Source organism: Phoca vitulina, unplaced genomic scaffold, assembly GCF_004348235.1.
Source record: "Phoca vitulina isolate PV1807 unplaced genomic scaffold, GSC_HSeal_1.0 scaffold20, whole genome shotgun sequence".
Taxonomy (NCBI): domain Eukaryota; kingdom Metazoa; phylum Chordata; class Mammalia; order Carnivora; family Phocidae; genus Phoca; species Phoca vitulina.
The window spans coordinates 32,175,929-32,196,704 of NW_022589723.1; the positions used below are offsets into that span (position 1 = coordinate 32,175,929).

At 45.5% G+C, this 20,776-nt stretch overlaps 4 protein-coding genes and 4 non-coding genes across 14 annotated transcripts in view; 2 read left to right on the plus strand and 6 right to left on the minus strand.

The window, feature by feature from the left end:
* MAP2K1 (mitogen-activated protein kinase kinase 1) overlaps nt 1–4,561 on the plus strand; it is a 79,605-nt gene extending 75,044 nt beyond the window's left edge. The window contains exons 8-11 of the mRNA XM_032417065.1: nt 163–227; nt 2,712–2,773; nt 3,153–3,198; nt 3,553–4,561. Coding sequence (XP_032272956.1) covers nt 163–227; nt 2,712–2,773; nt 3,153–3,198; nt 3,553–3,666 — 287 coding nt within the window. The 3' untranslated portion in view covers nt 3,667–4,561. The remainder of the gene's footprint in view (nt 1–162; nt 228–2,711; nt 2,774–3,152; nt 3,199–3,552) is intronic.
* Nucleotides 3,544–9,506, minus strand: SNAPC5 (small nuclear RNA activating complex polypeptide 5). Of its 7 annotated transcripts, none has more exons than XR_004301003.1 (6): nt 9,342–9,506; nt 8,051–8,140; nt 7,107–7,232; nt 5,872–5,894; nt 5,117–5,212; nt 3,674–3,751 (listed from the first exon to the last, which is right to left on the minus strand). XR_004301003.1 is itself a non-coding variant. In XM_032417066.1 (5 exons), the coding sequence occupies exons 1-3, from the start codon at nt 9,429–9,431 to the stop codon at nt 7,113–7,115; spliced, it is 300 nt and encodes a 99-aa protein (XP_032272957.1). In that variant the 5' UTR covers nt 9,432–9,506; the 3' UTR covers nt 3,672–3,751; nt 5,872–5,894; nt 7,107–7,112. The 7 variants fall into 7 exon arrangements, 3 of the variants coding, with proteins under 3 accessions (XP_032272959.1, XP_032272958.1, XP_032272957.1); XR_004301002.1 differs by having other exon boundaries at nt 5,819–5,894; XR_004301001.1 differs by lacking the exon at nt 5,117–5,212 and having other exon boundaries at nt 3,672–3,751; nt 5,819–5,894.
* A 1,411-nt stretch (nt 9,507–10,917) lies between these two features.
* RPL4 (ribosomal protein L4) lies at nt 10,918–16,040 on the minus strand. The gene is made up of 10 exons (XM_032417668.1): nt 15,810–16,040; nt 14,047–14,218; nt 13,750–13,856; nt 13,288–13,426; nt 12,711–12,835; nt 12,306–12,435; nt 11,885–12,041; nt 11,538–11,621; nt 11,313–11,433; nt 10,918–11,225 (listed from the first exon to the last, which is right to left on the minus strand). The coding sequence occupies exons 1-10, from the start codon at nt 15,810–15,812 to the stop codon at nt 11,001–11,003; spliced, it is 1,263 nt and encodes a 420-aa protein (XP_032273559.1). The 5' UTR covers nt 15,813–16,040; the 3' UTR covers nt 10,918–11,000.
* LOC116640848 lies at nt 12,186–12,255 on the minus strand. Its single transcript, XR_004301077.1, has one exon. It is a non-coding gene; the product is annotated as a small nucleolar RNA SNORD18 (small nucleolar RNA).
* On the minus strand, nt 12,942–13,013 carry LOC116640847. The gene has a single exon (XR_004301076.1). It is a non-coding gene; the product is annotated as a small nucleolar RNA SNORD18 (small nucleolar RNA).
* Nucleotides 13,488–13,586, minus strand: LOC116640850. Its single transcript, XR_004301079.1, has one exon. It is a non-coding gene; the product is annotated as a small nucleolar RNA SNORD16 (small nucleolar RNA).
* On the minus strand, nt 13,930–14,002 carry LOC116640849. Its single transcript, XR_004301078.1, has one exon. It is a non-coding gene; the product is annotated as a small nucleolar RNA SNORD18 (small nucleolar RNA).
* Nucleotides 16,041–16,313: 273 nt separating the features above from the next.
* ZWILCH (zwilch kinetochore protein) overlaps nt 16,314–20,776 on the plus strand; it is a 36,625-nt gene continuing 32,162 nt past the window's right edge. The window contains exons 1-2 of the mRNA XM_032417427.1: nt 16,314–16,419; nt 19,563–19,614. Coding sequence (XP_032273318.1) covers nt 16,367–16,419; nt 19,563–19,614 — 105 coding nt within the window. The 5' untranslated portion in view covers nt 16,314–16,366. The remainder of the gene's footprint in view (nt 16,420–19,562; nt 19,615–20,776) is intronic.

Genomic DNA, 20,776 nt, shown 5'->3' on the forward strand with positions numbered 1-20,776 from the left:
CCCTGTGTGTTCAGCCTTATCTGTGGCTCTGTGTCTCTGCTTATCATCCACAACCCTGTTCTGGTCCCCAGGACCCTTACTCCAGTCCCTAGCCTCACAGTGGCAAATAACTTCCTGTTTTTCTGAGAAGTGTTTTCTTTTTTCTTGTTATAAAATCTGTAGCTTATGGAATGGACAGCCGACCTCCCATGGCAATTTTTGAGTTGTTGGATTACATAGTCAACGAGGTAAGTACTGCATGGCTTCTTTGACTTTGGTATTTGCTTCTATTAAGAGAACAGTGTATTTGATTGGGATACCTGTGAGTTGTTCGCACAGTGAGGCTTTTTGGGCCCCAAGGGGATTCTTGTAGGGCATCATGCTCTTGGAATGGAGTGGCTGGTTTAGAGGTTACAGGTGTCCCTTCCCCAGGGAACATCTTTGGGTAGCTCTGAGTTTCTCTCCCTTTCTCAGAGTCAGGAGCCCCGAGTGTGCCCATTCCATTCTTACTGCTTCATTCACCAGGCATTTCTTGGGCGCTTACTGTGGGCTGCATGCACACTGCAGGGTGATGGTAGGGATGAGGTGCGGTCCACAGATGGAAAAACAGAAGTCCCTAGTCGTGAAGACTGTTAGCTTCATATGGGAGGCAAGACAAATACATACATACCTGTAGGATAGGGTCTTCTCTGGTAAGTGCCATTAAAAACCAGTAGATGTAAAAAAATGACAGTGTAGAAATAGTATGGAAAATATTCACTACAGATTGTGTGAAAAACACTACAAAGCACTACGTATATGGTGATCAGTTCTTTAAAAATATGAAAAAAATTCTGTGCATGTATGTGCATGTGAAGTCTGGAAAGTAGTATGAAACGGATTCTCTCGGGGTGATGGAAGTTTCTTTTGGCTTATTGCTGCTGGCGGACTTTAATGTAAAGAACACACATTATTTGTGTTTAAATTAAAAGAGGATCGAGGACACAAGAGACCGAGCAGCAGTCCTCCAACCCGGGTTAGAGGGGCGGGAGGCGGTGGTGCAGAGGGTGGGACAGGGCTAGAGGAGCAGGGCTTCGGGACGGGATGTCAGGTGGCAGGGCCAGCACGCCCGGCTCGGGGGCAGCCCGGGTAGCGCGTGAGAACCAGCTCCGTGAGGCTGGGGAGGCCGCTGGGGTGCACGGTAAAAGCATAGCCCTGTGCTCTTCTTCAAGAGACAAGAGGAATGACTTTTCAGACTTTCTACTGCGCTCTAAAACCAGACCTCAGAAGGGTCCCCTTGTCCCTTACAAACTCAACAGGGAAAATCCTGCTTCACCCCAGCAGTTAATACATCACTGGCCGGGGAGGTTAACTGACCTCTCCTTGCTGTCCAGCTTTATGCTAAGCACCATGGGACATGGAACAGAAGTCAGATGTGATCTCAGCTGTTTAAGGACTCAACGAGGCAGAGTGCCTTGCGTCTGTGGTGGTCAAGAAGGCCACCCTCTACTGCTGGGACCTGAGCTGGGGGGGCCACATTAAGGGAGGAGACAGCCTGGGCTAAATAGGCCGCCGCCAGTCCCCGGGTGTGCCCTGCTTGCCTGTGGGGGGCCAGCTGGCTTCATTATCCTCTTCGTACAGGTGAGGAAGCTTCGGGCGCCAGGAAGAAAAGCTCAGGGCCTTCCCACCTAGTGCTCTTCCTTTACCACCCACACCTTCCAGGCCGCTGGGCTGTGTGGCAGCAGGTGCGGGCGCCTCACGGCTCCTGCTTTGCCCCCCATCCTGCTCAGGACTGTCCTGGCCTCCGGAGGCCAAGCTGTCCGTCTCTCCCTTGAGCGTTCCCTTTTTCCCCCTCAGCAGCAGGGACAGTCTGCAGGGTGCCCTGAGAGCTGGGTTTTAGTCCCTGACTCAGGTCAGGCTCACTGACCTGCTGTTCTGGTAAGGCCTTCTGGGCGAGAGGGGGAGGCAGGCCTTTTAGGTGGCGTCAGTGGCTTAATTTCCGGTCTCAGATGGCCTGTTGATCTGGGCTGCACATCAGCGCAGTGCCATCCCGGGCACGGCCTGGGAGTCCGCTCACGAGGAGCTGCGCTCAGACCCAGCACAGGTCACGCGAGGGTGGAGTGCGTGCGCCCGGTGCCCCAGGGCCCTGTCCCGTTATCACCCCGCGTGACCGCCACCGCGGACCCTGGGGAAACAGAGCTGTTGCCCGTGTCCTCGTGCCGATGCCTGTGCACGGCCGCATTCCTTTAGGGAGGGTGCAGGGAACGTTCCTTCCAGACTCAGGCTTCTGTCAGCCAGTGTTTTATTATTAACCTTGCTCCACTTCTTCAGGGCTCAGAAAAGGGCTGGACATCTGTTACTATCTAGGTAGCTTCTGTGCCGTGCACAGGTGGGGGTCTGCACAGCCCCGAGCTGCGGCCGCTAGGAGGTGCTGGGGCTGTGTCCACGCCACACCCCGAGGCTTACAGTTGGGACTGTCACGAGGCCCTCCGCAGCTCGGAGAACAATAAACTAAGGTTCGCAGAGAAACCGTGATTTGTTTAGTCGCTAGGCAAGTGAGTGGCAGAACGCTAACTGGGCCCCAGTTCTGAGTGTGCGTCGTGAGACCAGAGCTTCCGCCTGGCCTCCCGGGCCTGCCTCCCCGTGGCTGCGTAAGGGCAGCGCCGCGCCGAGGTCTGCAGGGGGGGAGGTCTGTGGGGAATACGGGTGGAGAAGGAAGCACGCCTTTCTTAGGTCCTGACATGTATTTGCAGCCTCCTCCAAAACTGCCCAGTGGAGTATTCAGTCTGGAATTTCAAGATTTTGTGAATAAGTGGTAAGTCCGCTCCTTGCCCTCTGGAAGAGTTCGCTGCTTTTGTCAGCCTCCCTGCCCAGTCTTGGGGAGCAGAGCTCTGCCCTTTTCCCTGCACTTCCAGAGTGCCACGGCTTCGGGGACTGGTCCGACTACGGCAGTGGGTGAAGCTGCGGCTTTCGGCACCTCTCTGCCGGGCTTGGCATGGTGCCTTTTGGTCTTCGATTCCGCAGGCATTTGTTCACCTGCGGGCGGGCCGCTCTGCCAGGACAGGAAGGTCGAGAAGGCTCAGGCACTCCTCAGAACCTGCGGGGGGTGGGGGCTGCGGCAGGCACGTAAGTGCAAGTAATTGGAGGGGAAACCAGCACCAGGCAAGCTCTCTCACGTTATCTTTTTCTTTCAGCTTAATAAAAAACCCAGCAGAGAGAGCAGATCTGAAGCAACTCATGGTAAGTCCATTGATTTCCAATTTGTACACGTCCTGTTTATTCATTTGTCCTCTGTCAGTCTGCCTGCCCGGTATTCCCTGAGCACATTCCCTGCTCCGCCTCGGCTGCCGGGCAGTGTAAGGGCCGAGCGGAGGGCAGAGCTCCCGTGCCCAGGCCCCAGGGGAGGAGCGCAGGCTCAGGGCGGTGCGTGGGGGCTGTGGCCTCAGCTGGTGAGACGAGCAGAGCAGGCTCTTGCGGCAGCTGCTGGCCCAGGACGGGCTCCGGGAGCTCCTTCCGAGAGAAGCTCTAGACCCAGGACTCTCGACCTCTCCTTCCGGTTTTTTACCACCACTTACTCTGTTTCCCTGCACACAGGTTCATGCCTTTATCAAGAGATCGGACGGGGAGGAAGTGGATTTTGCAGGTTGGCTCTGCTCCACCATTGGCCTTAACCAGCCCAGCACACCGACCCACGCAGCCGGCGTCTAAGGACGTGGGAAGCGGCGAAGAGTGAGTCGCCTGCCCAGTGGTGTGCCATGTCGCTTCCGGGCCTCTGTTCAGACGTGCATCTCACCTATGACAAAGGATGAACACAGCATGTGCCAAAATTCTACTTGTGTCATTTTTAATATTACTGTCTCTATTCTTCCTGTTCTCTCCCTAAGTGGATTGGCTTTGTGCTTGGGGCTATTTTTGTGTATGTCGATCAACACACGCACAACGTTGAATTACAGTGAAACTTTGGTGACCGTGGGTAGTCATTCTTACTTACTGAAAATTGCACTGCTCTTCCCTTGCCATGACGGCTAGCTGCCTGTATTTTTGGGATTCTCTGACACTTGGTGGTACTGCATTCTTGCCAGGCATACCTTCCATTTGAGTAGGAAGGGGCCTCGTAAGATCCTTCACAGGCAGTGCATGTGAAGCATGCTTTGCTGCTACGATAAAGAACATCAGAAAGTATGTATCATTTTATTATATTTTTGCTTTTGGTGTAGAATGAAGCAATTTCTATCAAAATCTAGCCAGAGCCCTTCACTGCCATGATAGCTGGGGCTTCACCAGTCTGTCTGCTGTGATGATTTATAGACTTCTGGTTGTATTTCTATATTTATTTTTAAATATATTATGTGGGATATTTAGTGGTTTATGTCTCAAGTTTGAATTAGCGTTTCTAATATGGTGGTTACTTTGAATGTTACAAATGGATCAAGGCATTAAAATGTATGAGATTTCTCTTTCCCCAAATCCAAGTATTGATGCTATTGTAAACAAGTGTGTATAGTGCCTAAAAATTGTATGAAAATCCTTTTAACCATTTCAGTCCAGATGTTTAACAAATCTAATCTCTTATTCTAATAAATATACTACCAAGTTAAAAGGATGGAAAAATAGGTCTCCTTTTGGGGTAGGATTTTCAGTGTCTCGGGTACACATACACAAGAAAGTCCAGTGATTTAGCCAAGCCTTCTTGTGAGGGCACAGGTGGAGACAGGAAGGAGGCTGGAAGGCAGAAATGCCATAGTGAAGACAAGTTCGGTGCCCTGGGCTTTAATGGATCCGTGATTCCAAGTTTTGGACTTTGTCCAACGCTTCTCTCCACTTACGTGTGAATCTTCCAGCTACCCTTCCTGTGGCCGTGTGACTAGATTCCCTCTTTCTGCCATTTCTACACAAGGAAAAGCATTAGGCAAGGTGGGGTTGGGGTGTCACTGGCGTGCTCCCAGGAGCACCCCGCTCTTAGCCAGCCCGACTGGTGTGGGAGCTTCCGCCCAGGACATCCAGTCCCATGCTGCTTTGCTCCACTGAGCAACTGTCTCCCCGCTTTCACCAGTGACTTTTTTCCATCTTCCTGGAGAGGAATGGACCTGGTGCTGGCTTTGTCCTGCCTGTGAGGTAGCAGTGAAGTCACAGAAAACAAAGCCATGTCCCAACTGACCACGGATGCCTTTTCTGCCCAAGTGACTTTCGGAACTTGAGGTACACGTGATGCTGCCCGGTTGGCACCTCTTCCACCATTTTCTTCCAGAGGCAGCTTATAGAAAACCAAAATAAACACGTCTTTAAAAACAAAAGGCCTATTTTGTTTTCAAACTAAAAGCAGGACCTGGGTAAATCTCCTGAGTTGGTAGTTCCATTCTGGACCTACCAGAGCTTGGAATACAGGCAGGATTTTAAAAACTGCTCGGTCGTATATATATCGCTGCCTCAGCCAGTCCATTTTCTCTCGCTGTGAGGCTAACATCTGTTCTAAGTCAACAGTCTAACCTAAACAACATCCATTCAGACCAAGGTTTAAGACTCACACCCTGTATCTTTTGCTAAGGGATAGGACAGGATACGAACCGAGGTCTCGTTAAAATGTGCAAACTGCATCTAGGGAGGAAGGTGTCACCTAGAGTCTAATACCTGGATCTGAATGCTTTCATGTTCAGTGTCTTTTGAGGGGTATTTTAAATTCTCTATTTACATACAAAAGTGTGTTACATTTTGAGAGTCAAAAAGGTTTTTTTCCTGGTAATTTTTACCAAGAATGAGGTTACCTGCCTCAGTCTGGCTGTTTTGAGTTCCCTATGTCAAATCCCTTCCTTAGACTCCCTCTTGCTGAGACACCAACAACAGCTGTGTTTTTACATGATACCTTGTTAAGCACACCACAACCGCCTGTGAAAGTGCTGGCTCAGGTAGGCATACCTTTGACCACAGGACTCTGAGAGCTGCAAAGAGTTAAGAAGGCAAGCAACCAGTTAGTAGTAGAGCTAGAATTCACAGCCAACTTTTCTAGCTCTCAAAAACCCATGCTCCTATTTTAAATAAAACCCCAAGTGTACAGCTTGATTGCTTTTCATTGCAAAAGTTTTCACACGGTATTTTCCAAGAAACATGCTCATTTAAACTTCTATTTCCTTTAAGAGTAGCTCAAAATAACTTTACTGAAATGTTGATTAATAAATACACTCATGTTCTTTTCTGGAACAGTTACAGAAGAAGGTTTGCTTGAAGAGATTCTTTGTGTTCTGTTTGGCTTTTCTGTTGCTTGGGCAGGGCAAATTTTATAAAATTAAGCAACTACTTAACTGTATATTCACTGGAAGAGGGATAGTATGCATAAGCGAATCTAAACTGCAAGTACTAAGTTTTAACAACTGTTACTCTGTAACTGTCATTATTACAAAACCCAATCTCCCAGGCATAGTGATTTAATGGCACATTTCCTAAGTCCAGAAATGGGTTTTAAACCATCCTGCTGTATTTTTTGCCCCAGGGGAGGAACTAATCCTTTTCTCTGTTCCTATCTGGAAACCAGGAAGCTGCATGACAGCTCTTTATGTGTACTTTATTTCTAAGCACATTTTACCACCGAGATGTCTCAACCTACATACGATGGCAGCCCCACAAAGCCCTCCGCAGCACAGCAGTCCTACCTGCCCCACCGAGGGGTGGCGGCAGCTTGTGCTCTCAAGTGGCCCTCTGTGCTCCTCACTTGTTATCTTTCTCTCCTAGACCGTGGCCTTGCTCTGCTCACAATGGCTCGATGGCATGCAGACAGCCTTTAATTGGTTTTCTGAAGAGGCAACGTTGACTGGAAAGGCTGACTTGTATTTAAACTCCGCCCTTTGTGCAAATGGCAGACTTTCTCAATAGCACTGTAGAGGAAACTCTCTGTTTGGAGCATAATCACTAATACAGTCACGGCACCACCCGTACTGCTCAATGCTAAGACTCTGCCTTTCCATATGTCGCTAATTTTTGTTAAAGCGTTCTGAAACTTGAGTTCTTGATGGAACCATTTTCACAACTACACATCCTAAAGTTCTTCCTTGTAAAGCAGGCCAGAGGGCCCATGGAAAGACCATTTTTTTTGAAGAGACAAAAGTTCCTGAGATGTAGAAACTTAATTCCTGTAACTAAGCTTGGCTCTTCCCTACCCTGCTTCAGGAATCTGATTCTTCTTCTTCCTCCTCCTCCTCCTCTTCGGGCACATGGCTCCTTGTGCTCAGCTCCAGTGCAGTTTGGTTGATGGATGCTTCATTGTCTACATGCACCAACACCTGCTTTAGGCAAGGACATTATGGATTAGTAGGAAAGACACTGGCCTCAAAGCAGCAAATTCTTAAATAGGTTTTAAAATCAAATCTCATCTGCATCCTCATCCCCAATATTTATCATCAGGAGGTAAGGCCACTTCCTATTTCTCCAATTTCTACCCTGACCCTCTTACCTCCACCTCCCCATTGCCAAAATGGGAAGAGAGTAAATGCCCTAGATTTGACAGAATGTTACCTGATCTACAAACATGGTTCATGCGTAAGAATTATGCTGGCCTAGATGTGCTACTTTCAAATGGTTTTAAATGGCTTAAACACATCTGGGAGAAGTGCTCAAATATGGTATATTTAGAAAGAAGAATATTGTACTATTTTACTTAAGGACGTCAGACGTTAGTAGGAGGAGATGTTGAGGATTGGAATTCTTTTTAGCACTATGCTTTGTAGCTGAAGCTACACTCTTTCTTAAATCCCAGGCTTACTTATTCATGAGGCAGTGGAAGTTTGTGACAAATGCCTGCAAAGCTCTCCAACTCTCCCTGGGTTCACTGGAGTAACCAGAGAGGTCAGATGACTAGAATGGTGCAGGCAATACAACAGTACCTCGTTAATCAAAGTGTGACCAGCTGGTAGAAAGGTGGGCTGTTTCCTGTCTAAAACAGTGATACGAAATAGCCAGTTTATTAAACTACAAAGCTCTCACAAGCAATTCCGAGTCCTCTGGGCTTGATAATGTAATTTACAAAAATTTCTGGCCTCCAAGCAGCAGGAGAGCAGAATGCACTTTGCATTCTCTCCCTGGGCCCACACTTGATTCAACTTACATCACGTGACTGTTCAGGTGCAGGTTGAGAAGACAGCGTCTCATCCCCTCTCCTAGAACTAATCATTGACTGGAGGGCTAGTTCTTCAACCTAGAAAAGAGGGGAGGACACTTTGCTTACTATTTCACTGGGCTACTGACATGGCTAACATTTGCTGAGCATGCTGTCAAAGGCAGGCATCACGAGGAGACGTGAAAAGTGTCACCTCTGTGCAGCTCTAGAGGGAAGGGTGGGGCTCTTAATCTTATTCCCACATTTTTAAGGAAAAGAGCCCAGAAAACCTCCAGGCCTTTCCCCTGGGTGTACAGGTCTCTCAGCTGAGCCAAGACTTCCATTCCCCTAGATACAGCAGAGCTGGATAGAAAAGCCAAGTGTGCCCTTAAAAAAGCCAGGCGTCTTCTGATTCCACAGAAGACCAATTCCCTGGACTCTAGATTTCTACCCAGTAATAAAGTGAAGGCAGGAAGAATGGAAAGTGGAAGTGTTTCCTGGAGCATAAGGGAACGGAGGCTTTAGAGGTCATGGGCATCATCATACACAACACACACCACTGGGTACTTGTGCAGGTACTAGTGATACAAAAACATAAATAACTGCAGGCCATTACAACTGTCCTGAGGAAAATAATATTATTTTGATATGTCACAGCTGTACAGTGCTTTTAGCTTACAAAAAGCCTTCAAAACCCGCATCTCATTTGGGCTTAAAGATCCTGAAGAAGAGTTCTAAGCCGCCCTCATCAGGATCAGCTCACTGGGGCTAAAGAGGGCGGACTAGGCACAGGTGTGGGAAATGGCCCTGGTGCACCAAATCTCGTCCAGGCCATGGAGTCCGGAACAGCGGCCAGAATTCAAGCTACTGGGAACTCGGCGACAACTCTTTCCTCAGGCCCTGGCTCGCTTTCTTCGCACAACGGATCTACGAGTCTCTTCTGGCCGTTCCAAGCGCCAAAAGCAGCTAGTCAGTGGTGGCTAGCACATCCTGAGGGAGCTGGGGAGGAACGGGTCCGGGACGGGGAGAGCCTAGGCCGGGCTTAGGGAGGTCACACTTCCTCAGCGCAAGGGGTGCGGAGCACCTGCATTTACGGGTGCTGGGCTGTGGCGGTAGCCTTGCCACACGTACAGATCGCTGGACCTCAGCCTAGACCTGCAGGATCAAGATTCTGAGAGAAGTGGGCCCGCAACATCAAACACGCTCCCAGGTGCTTCCCAACCACCAGGTGGACGCCGCCGACGCCTAGGGTTCGCAGGGCGGCGGAGTAGAGGGGCAGCGGGGGGACACGCAGGGTCACCTTGAGCCGGTTCAGCTGGTCGTGCAGGGCCGCCTTCAACCGGAGCAGCGTCTCCTCCTCCTTGCGCAGCTCCTGAAGCCGGCTCAGCATGGCGCCTCCTCCCGCCCGCCGTCCGGCCCGGCGCTCGGTAATGACGTCACGACCCCCGCGTTCCCGGAAACCAAGCCGCGGGCTGGGCGGGGCTAGCGCCACGTGGGCCAAAGCGCTTCCTGCCGGCGTCCGCACTCTCGCTGGCTACTTGACGTTCGACGGGCTCTGCCCAGCACAACCCCAGGTTTTTAACCAAAAACCTAAGTTCAGTAATCATCAGGAATCCTAAAGCACAGGATGTGGAGCCATAAAGAATTCGGGAGATAAAAATGGTCAAGTACCCAGTTTCAAATGCTTTTGAGCAGTACTCCCAGCATCGAACTTAAGTTTTTTGCAACTGAAAGTTGTTTTAAACTCCTTAAAACCTGCAAACGCATCTGAGGGCAGAGACCAAAACCACGATCATCTAGCACAGAGGCGCACGAGCCCTGTTGATTTTTGCAGGCAAGGATTCCTGGCCACGTCAAAGTGGTTCCCAGGAGGCTGCGCAAATTAGAGCAGGACCATTAAAGCGGTGCTAACAAATTCAAATGGGATGTGGAGCCTTTAAATGCTGAGGGACAGAGATCTTTGCATCTGCAAACCAGAGGATCCATCACCTGGATGTGTACTTTAAGGTTACCAAAGGACACAAACCAGATGCAAAACAAGACCCTGACAAGAGACAAACACAGGTCAGGAAAGGTCAACCCTTAAGGTGGTTAAGACATACTGACAAAACAGGGTAGGGAAAAAATCCCCCATGTCCTTTTGGGTACACTTCTTTGCGGTATACTTGGTCAACATATCCCTTTACCAAAACTGCAAACCCAAGTAGTTCTGAAAAATGCTTCTGAGACTTTCATACTATGGGTCAAAATACTGAGGGTAACATTTCCCCTAATAACTGTACTCTATCACAGCAGGTTGTAATAGGAACCATCAATTTCTTTTTGCAGTGCCTCAAAATATATTCTGCCCTCTTGTGGTACTGAGAAAAAAACCCTCATGTAATTTCACCTATTTTCCAAGGCGTATTTTTTGTTTTGCGGGAGTGAGAATTCTTTTTAAGAAAGATTTGAGTGAGCGAGCCTGTGAGCAAGCATGTTGAGGGAAGAGGGAGAGAATCCCAAGCGGACTCCCCACTTAACTTGGAGACCAACACAGGGCTTGATCCCGTGACCCATGCATGAGCTCTTGACCTGACCCAAAACCAAAAGTGGCTGCTCAACAGATTGAGGCACCCAGGTACCCCGAGGAGTGCTAAATCTTCTAACAGCTTCTGCCATTTGAGAAGTCTTATCCACCTGCTTCTCAAAAACATTGTCACTACAAATTGGATTTTATATCTGGATTTATGCAGCATTCTTCTTCCCATTCAACTGCGTGATTTACTACAAAGGCAAGGCCCTGTTTTACACCAGACTATAAAATGGAACCAAGAGGCCAGACTTATGGAGGAACAAACAACAAAACTCTAAGATTCACAAACACATCCAAAAAGTCGTGTTTCTCACTGGCTTTGATCAGGTCTTTATTCAAAATTAGCTGTCCAAAAGGATTTGACTTTTATAGAATAAACCTAAGTTTTTAGGCAGTAGGTTTCTCCGCAGTGGGTTTCTTTTCTGCAGGCTTCTTGTCAGCTGCTGGTTTCTTGGTAGCTGCAGCCTTTTTCCCCACCACAGGTTTCTTCTGCTTCTTCACACCAGTAGCCTTCTTTCCTTTCTTCCCTACCACAGGCTTCTTGCTTGGAACCCCCTTCTCATCTGATTTGGCTTCTAAGGCTGCTGCTGCCTTATCCATTCGGAGTTTGTGCTACAACAAATTAAGAGAACAACTTAAGAATCCTATCTTTCTAAGAAAAAAAGTTGACCTATCATCAAAAACCAAATTAACACTCACATTCTTGGCCTGGCGAAGAATGGTATTCCGGCGCATGGTCTTTGCATATGGGTTTAGCTTCAACATGATCCTCAGGTTCTTCAGTGGATTCTTCTTCAGAACTCTGCGATGAATCTTCTTGCTGTAAAAAGGTGGTAGTAACATTAGTATTTTATTCACATTATCCACATTTTTGAAATAACCAGTAGTATGAGGCTTTAGCAAGAATAAGTATCACAACTTTACCGTGGTGCTCGGAGGGCTCTTTGGATCTCTGGACTTTTCAAGATTCTGCTAAGATCTGTATTAAGCATCTTATGCATGGGAAGGCTGAGAAGAAAAAAATGCTGAACAGTAAGATGCTCAATTCCTACTTCTCAATGAACACTGAAACCTTCCAGAGTTCCATCAGAATTTCCATCACACTACCATCGTTCAGAATATCTCACCATTACACAATATTGAATCTGTACATAAGGGGAAATGGCCACACAACATCATCCATTATTTAGAAAACATGCGAACGAATTCTGAATGTGAATATCCACAGCACGAACATCTGTGTTCAATATATGAACACGCAGAACACTCACTTGTAGTTACTCTTGAGGGAGGCAGCCTTACGCCAAGTGCCATACAGATCGTCTAACTTGCGGAAAGCACTTTCAGTCCAAATGCAGAAACGTCCCACGTGCCCACCAGGAGCAAGTTTCAAAATGTTCAGTTTGCTCACATTAAGTAAAGTAATTCCTTTTGAAGGGAAAAGATAATTAGGGAGCCTGTATTTTAAACACAAGAAACACAGATCACGTGTCTGACTTGTGTGCTACATGAGGTACCCGAGAACTATGGCCCTACTTAGGCAGTTTCAACCACCGTGTACTCATGCAGCTGAGAATCAGAAGTTCCACAAAATCATGTGTTTCAGAAACACGGACCATAAAGTGGAATCTCATCATGTAAAAGCCAAGTAAGCTTGCATCATACGGGCATTGAAGTAAGCAGTACAATTACCAGGGATGTTTCTGAAGGCCTTGATGATACCGTTGTCTTCATTGTAGATGATGCAGGGTCCCCTGCGCTGGATACGACGACGGTTTCTCATTTTGCCCTTGCCAGCTCTCATTCGCTGAGAGGCATAGACCTAGAAAGAGAACATTTAGTATCTTGATTAAGGTATGAACCCTGCGATTGATCTTCAAAGTTAAACTCCACTTTACGATGAAAAGGAGCCACAACAAATTGCCCAACATTAACACACAGCCGTAAATGGCAGTCAGGATTCAAACCCAAGTTATAAGGTTTGAGTCCTTGCTCTCATATCCAGTTATACTGTCCTCCAGACATCTTTTGAAATTTAAAAATCTGACAAATTTGTGTTAAGGACCACCAAAATGGAAATTTGTTCATTAAGCCTACCTTTTTGATATCATTCCAGGCTTTAAGTTTCTTAAGAAGCAGAACAGCCTCCTTGGTCTTCTTGTAGCCTTCAACTTTATCTTCAACCACCAAGGGAAGTTCAGGAACTTCCTCAATACGATGACCTGATAATGCCAATCAACACCAACAAATACCTGGTTACCCTGAAACTTTTGAAAAATCAAGAAACATTTCATGTAATCCACAAAAGCAAAATAGCATATGATGTGCCAAATCAGAATTCCCACAAATATCATGTGTTTCAGAAACACGGACCAATTAAGTGGAATCTCATCATTTTGACAGTTTAAAATAGAGTAGGGACATGACTGAGTGGAAAGTTTTCTAATACACGAAATCACCACATTCCAATTAGTTCACCAGTTATTACACAATATTCACTGATGACTTACTATAGATTGAAGTAGAACTATTATTTAGTAGAGAGAAATTTAGTCAGGGAACATGGGGATGAATAGAATCTACACAGGTTACTATTAACATGAATGAAATGGGTCAGGTGGAGGGAGAAAAAAAGGGTATTTTGTCCCATTCCTGTAATACAAAATATGCAAACCTTTAGACATGACCAGTGCGGGTAAGGCTGAGGCAGCCAGGGCAGAGCAGATGGCATATCGCTTCTGTGTTGTGTTCACTCTGCGATGCCAACGGCGCCAGGTTTTGGTTGGTGCAAACATGCGGCCCCCACGACACATCTATTTTCCCAGTTAAGAATCACATTTCCCAAATTTTAGTAATTATAAAAGGGTTAGGTCTTGCTCAGTAAGAATTTTCGTCACCCTTCTGAACCAGCTTACTGACAGCAGGCAACCGTCGCTGAGAACAGAGTAAGACGCAAATTACGACATCATTGCAAGCAAAACTTCCCAATGCCAAGCCCCTACCTGCCCAGAGCAATGTTTAACCTGGACACTATTGGTATGTTGGAAATATTTTCAAAACTGCTAATATGAATAAACCAGGTCCAGTCTGATAAATTCCACAAGAGCTGACCAATCCAGAGTAAAACAAAGGATACATTTCCAAAAGCACCCTGGCCAGAACGGTGAGTCCCTCCGCCTCGAACTCTGGGAATTCGAGCCACAGCTCTGCCAGTACCCCAAGACTCAGCACTGGTTTGATGACCTGAAATTGGGAAGAAATACAAGTTTTAGCTACTCAACCCTATCAACCTAGGACTATTATGCATGATAGCAACAGCATCAGAACATCCAGGAAAATCACGTTGATTCAGAAACACGGACCAATGGGAGTGGAATTTCATCACTGCTGTTAAGCAGGTCTTAAAAAATATCAACCCTTGAAAAATCCATACCTGCTAATTCACTGACAGCATATGGCTGTCTGTTGTTTTTGCGCAAGTTGGTGTGAACAAAGTTCACGATATCAGGTCGAATGGGAGCCTTGAACACAGCAGGCAAAGTAACATTTTTGCCAGATGATTCCCCCTTTTCGGAGTACACAGATATTAATGGACGAGCACACGCCTGGGAAAAAGAAAAAAATACTTATGTTGACAATATCAGAGACACTATTCTCACATATCAACAGTATCTTTATTTAGATATTTTAAAAGATTTTCTTTGATAGAGAAAATGAGACAGCATGAGAGGGAGGAGGGTCAGTGGGAGCAGCAGACTTCCTGCTGAGCAGGGAGCGCGATGTGGGACTCCATGATCGTGACCTGAGCTGAAAGCAGTTGCTTAACCAACTGAGCCACCCAGGTGCCCCTCAACAGTATCTTTAAAGACTGAATTACAGATGAGATTCGAATTTGGGTAGACAGACAACTCTTAGGGCTGAAACAAAGGCTATTACGAACACACCATGTTTATTAACTTCAATAAATTCTTATACTCAAGAACATTTAGAATCTCAAAATCCACCACAAAATTTATCATTCAACTTTCAACCCAGGCCGTACAAAAGAAAATGATCGGAAGTATACTGTAAGGTTTGAAAATGCTATTTAATGCCACCATCTGAACTTTTGCCAACTGTCAGAAATCCGGTCTACCACAGCTCTACTTCAAATTTCTGCCCTTGGCCCCCTTCATCCTGAACACAGCTCATGAAACTTACCAACAAAAATACTGGTCATATTACTTTTTGCTCAACATCCTCCAAAGACTTACCATCTAAAAATAAACCTACTAAAGTTTTGAGGATGGCCTATGTGATCTGCTAGACCTCATCTCCCATAATCTTTTCCAGACATCACTGTCCCTACACTCAGAGCCATACCCCTTCTGCCTCGGTAATCGTTGTTTTCATCCTGAAGAGCCTCACACTCCTTCAGACCACCTTCTGGAAAGTTTCTCTGATCCCTTTACCGCCCAACTACTGCCTCCACTCCCATTCCCCATGTTAACAGCAATTACTACCGTAGAATATGTTGGTGTTATTTGGTCAAATTATGATCCAAGCATCACGAGTGTTGTCTTTTTTTTCACTGAACTCCCCAGGGCACAAAAACACTACACAATGCATGTAACAAACATTATTTGTGGAAATGCAGTGCAAGTGACATTAGTCGTACCACGAGCTGTGAATGTGACGGTTTAGGGGACACCTAACAGAGCAATTTTTAAAGTAAGAGGATCGGGAAGCTTTTGTAGAGGCGATTCTTAAATGAACACAGACAAGAATTCAGAAAAACGTGGATATACAAATCTTTCCCAAGATCTCTCTCGAAACACGAAAATATTCCTTATTTAACAGCACGTGAAAACACAAGGCCCAAAATTGATTTTCACCCCGATTCAGCCTTAGGCCCCAAGAGTTTCCAAGTTGTCAGTAGAACCAATGCCTTATACGATCCAAGGAAAACTAGAATCCCAAAGGTTCCTCTGCACCTGAGAACGATCTGATGTCGCCCTGTGCTGGGACGCCCACGTTGCCTCTAAAATGGCTGCCGTAAAGCCGCACTACCCAGCTCCGAGCCACAAACAGACGCCTTTGACCCTCATCCCCTTTTCCTCGCTTTCTCTCCTGAAGATATTATGCCCCAAACCCCTAACCCATTCCTGCCGGGACCCGAGAGCAGGGAAAAGCCCACCAGAGAAAGCTTCCACTCACCATCGCGGGGAGAGGAGAGGGCCACGCTCCTCTCAACCCGGCGGCTCCTATAGGAAAAGGAAGTGCTTAGCACTTCCGCTCTATATGTAACCTTCAACTCGTCCGCCAACCTGCCCCGCCTCAGAACCAATCCAGAGACACAAAATATCGCTTTACCACTCTATAAAAAATAATAAATAGCGTGTTATTTCTTTACATGCATCAAACTACGGTACCCACTGACTTTAAAAGCCAACAAAAGCGCTTAGAAACAAGGGACTCCTTTTTGCGGAATAATCCCTAAGGAGGCGTGGCAACTCTCGCGAGACGAGATATCTTTTCCCCTTCAACCACTGCAACTTACTTTAACTTTTTCTTACGGGAATGGAAAACTGCTGGGGCGGAAAAAAACCGCTGTGTGCTCTAAAACAAAAGATTAACTTTGTGGACAAACGGGGCCTGTCGGAGGTGGGTGGGGTGTAAACGTAGTCCCGGCGAGGGGGTCATGACCCCGGACGTCAGCAGCCGGCGCGCAGTTCAGTTTGGCGGTCTCGGATTTGCAGTCAAACTGGGGCGTGATGTGGTCCCGAATGAACCGAGCTGCCGAGGAGCTTTACTCTCGTCTCCTGCAGTGAGTTGTAGCTGGTGCTGTTGCCTAGGGTGCGAGGGCAGCACTTCTCCCTGGGCGTATTTCTCGGTCCCCACCCCAAGCCTCTTTCCCCTGCTTTGGGGAGAAGTGCCTTGTCAGTTCTCAGCGGCGCCTAAGTTTCAGACTAAGGCAGCTTTCCTGGAGTCTGGGAGTTGGGGAAAGGCCGGTTATCTGCTCCAGCGTGGGGTTGGCCCTGTGGGGGCTTGCTTGTAGTCTCGTATAGGAGAAAACAACTGTACGTTATCAATCGGGGTGGAAGGTGACAAGTTTTTCGAGGCGCTTTATTCATGCGGATGATCCACCGAATTTAGGATATGTTAGAGACACCTCTCAGGATTTGGAAAACTAGATGTTGGCATCCTTCATCTGTTTAAAGCCTTTCTGGTGTGAAACGTATTGTCTATTCAGAATAATTATTTGTGCTACAGTTGTAATAACGTAATAGTGTGTTGGGTTTTTTAAGTACCTTTATTTCACTGTGCTCTAAGACTTTGTTCTTAAAGTGAAGTGCTAGGACAAAAGGGGATTCCATCTAGTTCTGCATCCAACTTTAAAATCTAATCCAGCAGTTCTCAAATTTGAGCTTGCATCAGTCACCTGGAGGGTTATCAAAACACAAGATTGCTGGGCCCCATTTCCAGGGTTTCTGATTTAGTAAGTCTGGGTGGGGCCAAAGAATTCTAACAAATTCCAGGTGAAACCTGCTGCTGGCTTGACACCACACTTTGAGAACCACTGATGTAATCTAACCCCTAATTTTCTAAATGCCATAATTTTTCATTATTTATCTTTATTGCTTTTTTTCCGCTTACAAAAGTAGTAATGTAGCGCCGGGGTGGCTCAGTCGGTTAAGCATCTGCCTTCGGCTCAGGTCACGATCCCAGGGTCCTCGGATAGAGCTTCTCATTGGGCTCCCGGCTCTGCAGGGGATTCTGCTTCTCCTCCCTCGGCTGCCGCTTCGCCCTGCTTGTGCTTTCTCTCTGTCAAATAAATAAATAAATAAAATCTTTAAAAAAAAGTAATAATGCTTGACAATTTTTGAACATTATAGACAGAGCACTAGGTTCTTTATTAATGTCTTGGATGGTTTTCAGTATGACACCCTATAGATCTATCTCATTGTTTTTAACTGCTTTGTAATATTTTATCTTATGTCTGTCTTATGTTTATTTAACCAGTTCCCCATTGATACAGTTTTATTTAGATCCTATTTATAATTCCCGGTTATTTCACGGAGCTTAGTCTTTTTCTCCACTTGTAAGCACAGAAGTCTCTTTTACTTCTCTTGAGTCCTTCACAATGCCTGTGCATCCAGTTGCCTACTGGAAATTTCCACGAGACCTCAAACTCAATATCTGCAAAACCGAATTCATCTTTTCCCAGCAACCTGACACTCTGCTCCTGAATCCTATCTCTGAATTAAGAGTTCCAAATCTAAGATTCTCACTTCTCTTTTCCAGCCCCCCCCACCCAGCCCCCATTCCATCTAAATCAGTCACCTGGTACCCTTGTTTCCCCTCTATCTCTACTGCTTTTGTTCAGGCCATTGTCACTTATTCACAGCTATTTTCCTGGCCTCCAAGTTTATGCCCTCCATCTCATGGTCAGAGAGGTATTTGCCAGTAAAAATTTTTTAGTGGGGCGCCTGGGTGGCTCAGTCGGTTAAGCATCTGATCAGGTCATGATCCCGGAGTCCTGGGATTGAGCCCCACTTTGGGGCTTTGCTCAGCAGGGAGCCTGCTCCCTCTGCCTTTGCCCTCCCCCTGCTCTCTCTCGTGCTCTCTGTCTCTTTCAAATAAATAACTAAATAAAATCTTTAAAATAAAATCTTTGAGTTCCTCTTGGTTTTCAGGATAAAATTCTAGTGGTATGGCAACATGTCTTCCATTGTGCGGCCACAGTACCCTGCACTCACCTCTGTTGGAGCACCCATCACCCTGTATTCTAACTGTGGACTTACTCTTTGGACTTCAGTCAAGACTATGAACCAGGGACTATGTTTTTGTTGTATATCCTGGACATCTAGGAAGAGTGCCTGCCTATAATATACATGACTGTTGAATAATTGAATAACATCCCTCAGTTATACACAAAGGGCAGTTGTCTTTAAGAATAAGTCACTGTCTTGTCCAAAATGGCAAAAGTGAATCACAGGCCTAGCTCTCCTATTTTTATGTCAGGAAGTCAGAGTAGATCAAATAATAAATGGTATCCTGAAACAATTCCATTGGGCTTCTTTAGGTCTCTAAAGATTGTGTCTCTTTCAGAGTGTAGATCAGACTGATGTGCATTTTGGTATGTTTAATGGTTTATAGTTCACACGCTTTGGGATGACTATTTTAGAACTTTCTTGAATGAAACGATAATTATTAAATGATACCCGAGAGTTTTGTGCTTAAATTTTTAAAAGGAAGTTGTTTAACGTTATCAAATTTACTAAGTTTTTAGCTCATAAAAATAGAGGAAGGATAGGTGTTTCTATTTTAGCCATAGAAATCTAGGACTAGGAACCTTAAATAACTTTTCCGTGGTTACCCACTGATTCAGTGGCAGATCAGAATCCAGTGATTTTTACTTCCTATAAGTTACATGGTATATTACATTTTAATAGTAACTGATGATGTGTTTTAGAAGATGAGAGTAGAGGTAGGTAACCTGATTTCCTGCTGCCTCTGAGAAGCTATTGTGCCCAGTTGTGGGTAGCAGTCTATTAATTTCTACCACATCTTTTTTTTTCTGATATTCTTCTTTTTTTTTTTTTTAAAGATTTTATTTATTTGTCAGAGAGAGAGAGAGAGTGCGTGCACACAAGCAGGGGGAGTGGCATACAGAAGGAGAAGCAGGCTCCCCGCTGAGCAAGGAGCCCTATGGGTGACTTGATCCCAGGACCCTGGGATCATGACCTGAGCCGAAGGCAGATGCTTAACTGACTGAGCCACCCAGGCGTCCCTTCTCATATTCTTTTTCTGCTTTTTCCCCCTCTTCCCAACCATGCCTTAGGGCTGCCAGGACTACTTTGCGCTTTGCTTTTCTCACTGGTGTCCTACAGAGGTAAAGTGATGACTACTGAATTTAAATATCAGAATACTATGACTCTGTTTTTCATGTGTAGTTCTTCATTTCAGGGAGTTTGATGAAGAAAAGAAAGGAATCCATAAAGATCCATTTATCTATGAGGTATGAACAATTTATTTCGTTTTTAAACACAACTCAGTAATCCTAACATTCTGCTTTTTTAAAAGTTGGGTTCATTGAAGTTAGTTTATAGTAAATCCCACCCTTTTAGGGTATAGTTCTATGAGTTTTTACAAATGCATCAGTCATATAACCACCCCCGTGATCAAGATCTAGAACATTTCTTTCACCTCCAAAAATCTCATGTCCCTTTATAATCAGCCCTTTGTCCCTGGCCTTTTCCAGAATGTTATATAAATAAAATCACACGGTATGTAGTCTTTTGGGTCTGGCTTCTGTCAAGGAATGTAATGCATTTGAGGTTCATCTATGTTTTGTGTGTATCAGTAGTTCATTCCATTTTATTGTTGGATAGTATCCCATTGTATGGGTGTGCGACACTTACCACTTACCAGCTGATGGACACTTGGATTGTTTCCGGTTTTTGATAGTTATGAATAAAGCTGCTATAAACATTCATGGATTTATTAAGCATCTAATATATGCCAAGTGTTCCATAGCTAAAGTCCCCATATGGTTTAATCTATAAAATAATTAGTGAACTAAAATTAATTGTATGCTAAAAGACAAATAAGCTGGAGAGAAATAGTCATATAAGATAAATGTTAATATCATATATATATAATACATAAAAAATTCTTAAAAATCAAAGAAAAATGACAACTGTAATAGAAGAATAGACAAAAGACATAAATAAGTAAGCCCAGAAAGAAAATTACAAGTAGAGTTATTTCTTACTGTTTGAGTTTTCACTAACCAAACTCAGGAATTAAGTATATCTAGGTAAATGTATTAATCCCTCCCCATTGGAATTCTTGCTTGATACGTATATTAGTTTCCTAGGGCTGCCGTAACCACAAATTGGTTTGCTTAAAACATCAGAAATTTATTCTGTTGCAATTCTGGAGACTAGGACTCTGAAATGGAGGTGTCAGGAGGGCCATGCTCCTATTGAAGGCTCTAGGAGAGGATCCTTCCTCAGCTCTTCCTAGTTTCTGGTGGTTTCCAACAATCCTTGGAGTTTCTTGGCTTGTAGACACATCACTCTAATTTCTGCAGCTGTCAATACATAGCATCCTTTTGTGTCTATGTCTCTAAATCTTTCCCTCCTTATAAGTACATCAGTAATTGGATTTAGGGCCCC

Coding starts and splice junctions, on each gene's coding strand:
- SNAPC5 (XM_032417067.1), bottom strand. CDS start 9,431: ATGCTGAGCCGGCTTCAGGAGCTGCGCAAGGAGGAGGAGACGCTGCTC. Junction 8,141..9,341: donor ACCAGCTGAACCGGCTCAAG/GTGACCCTGCGT, acceptor CCTCTTTTCTAG/GTTGAAGAACTAGCCCTCCA. Junction 7,233..8,050: donor CACCTGAACAGTCACGTGAT/GTAAGTTGAATC, acceptor CCTTGCCTAAAG/CAGGTGTTGGTGCATGTAGA.
- RPL4 (XM_032417668.1), bottom strand. Junction 12,836..13,287: donor CGCACTGGTCATGTCTAAAG/GTTTGCATATTT, acceptor TGGCATTATCAG/GTCATCGTATTGAGGAAGTT. Junction 11,622..11,884: donor TCCCTCAAGAGTAACTACAA/GTGAGTGTTCTG, acceptor TTTTCTTCTCAG/CCTTCCCATGCATAAGATGC.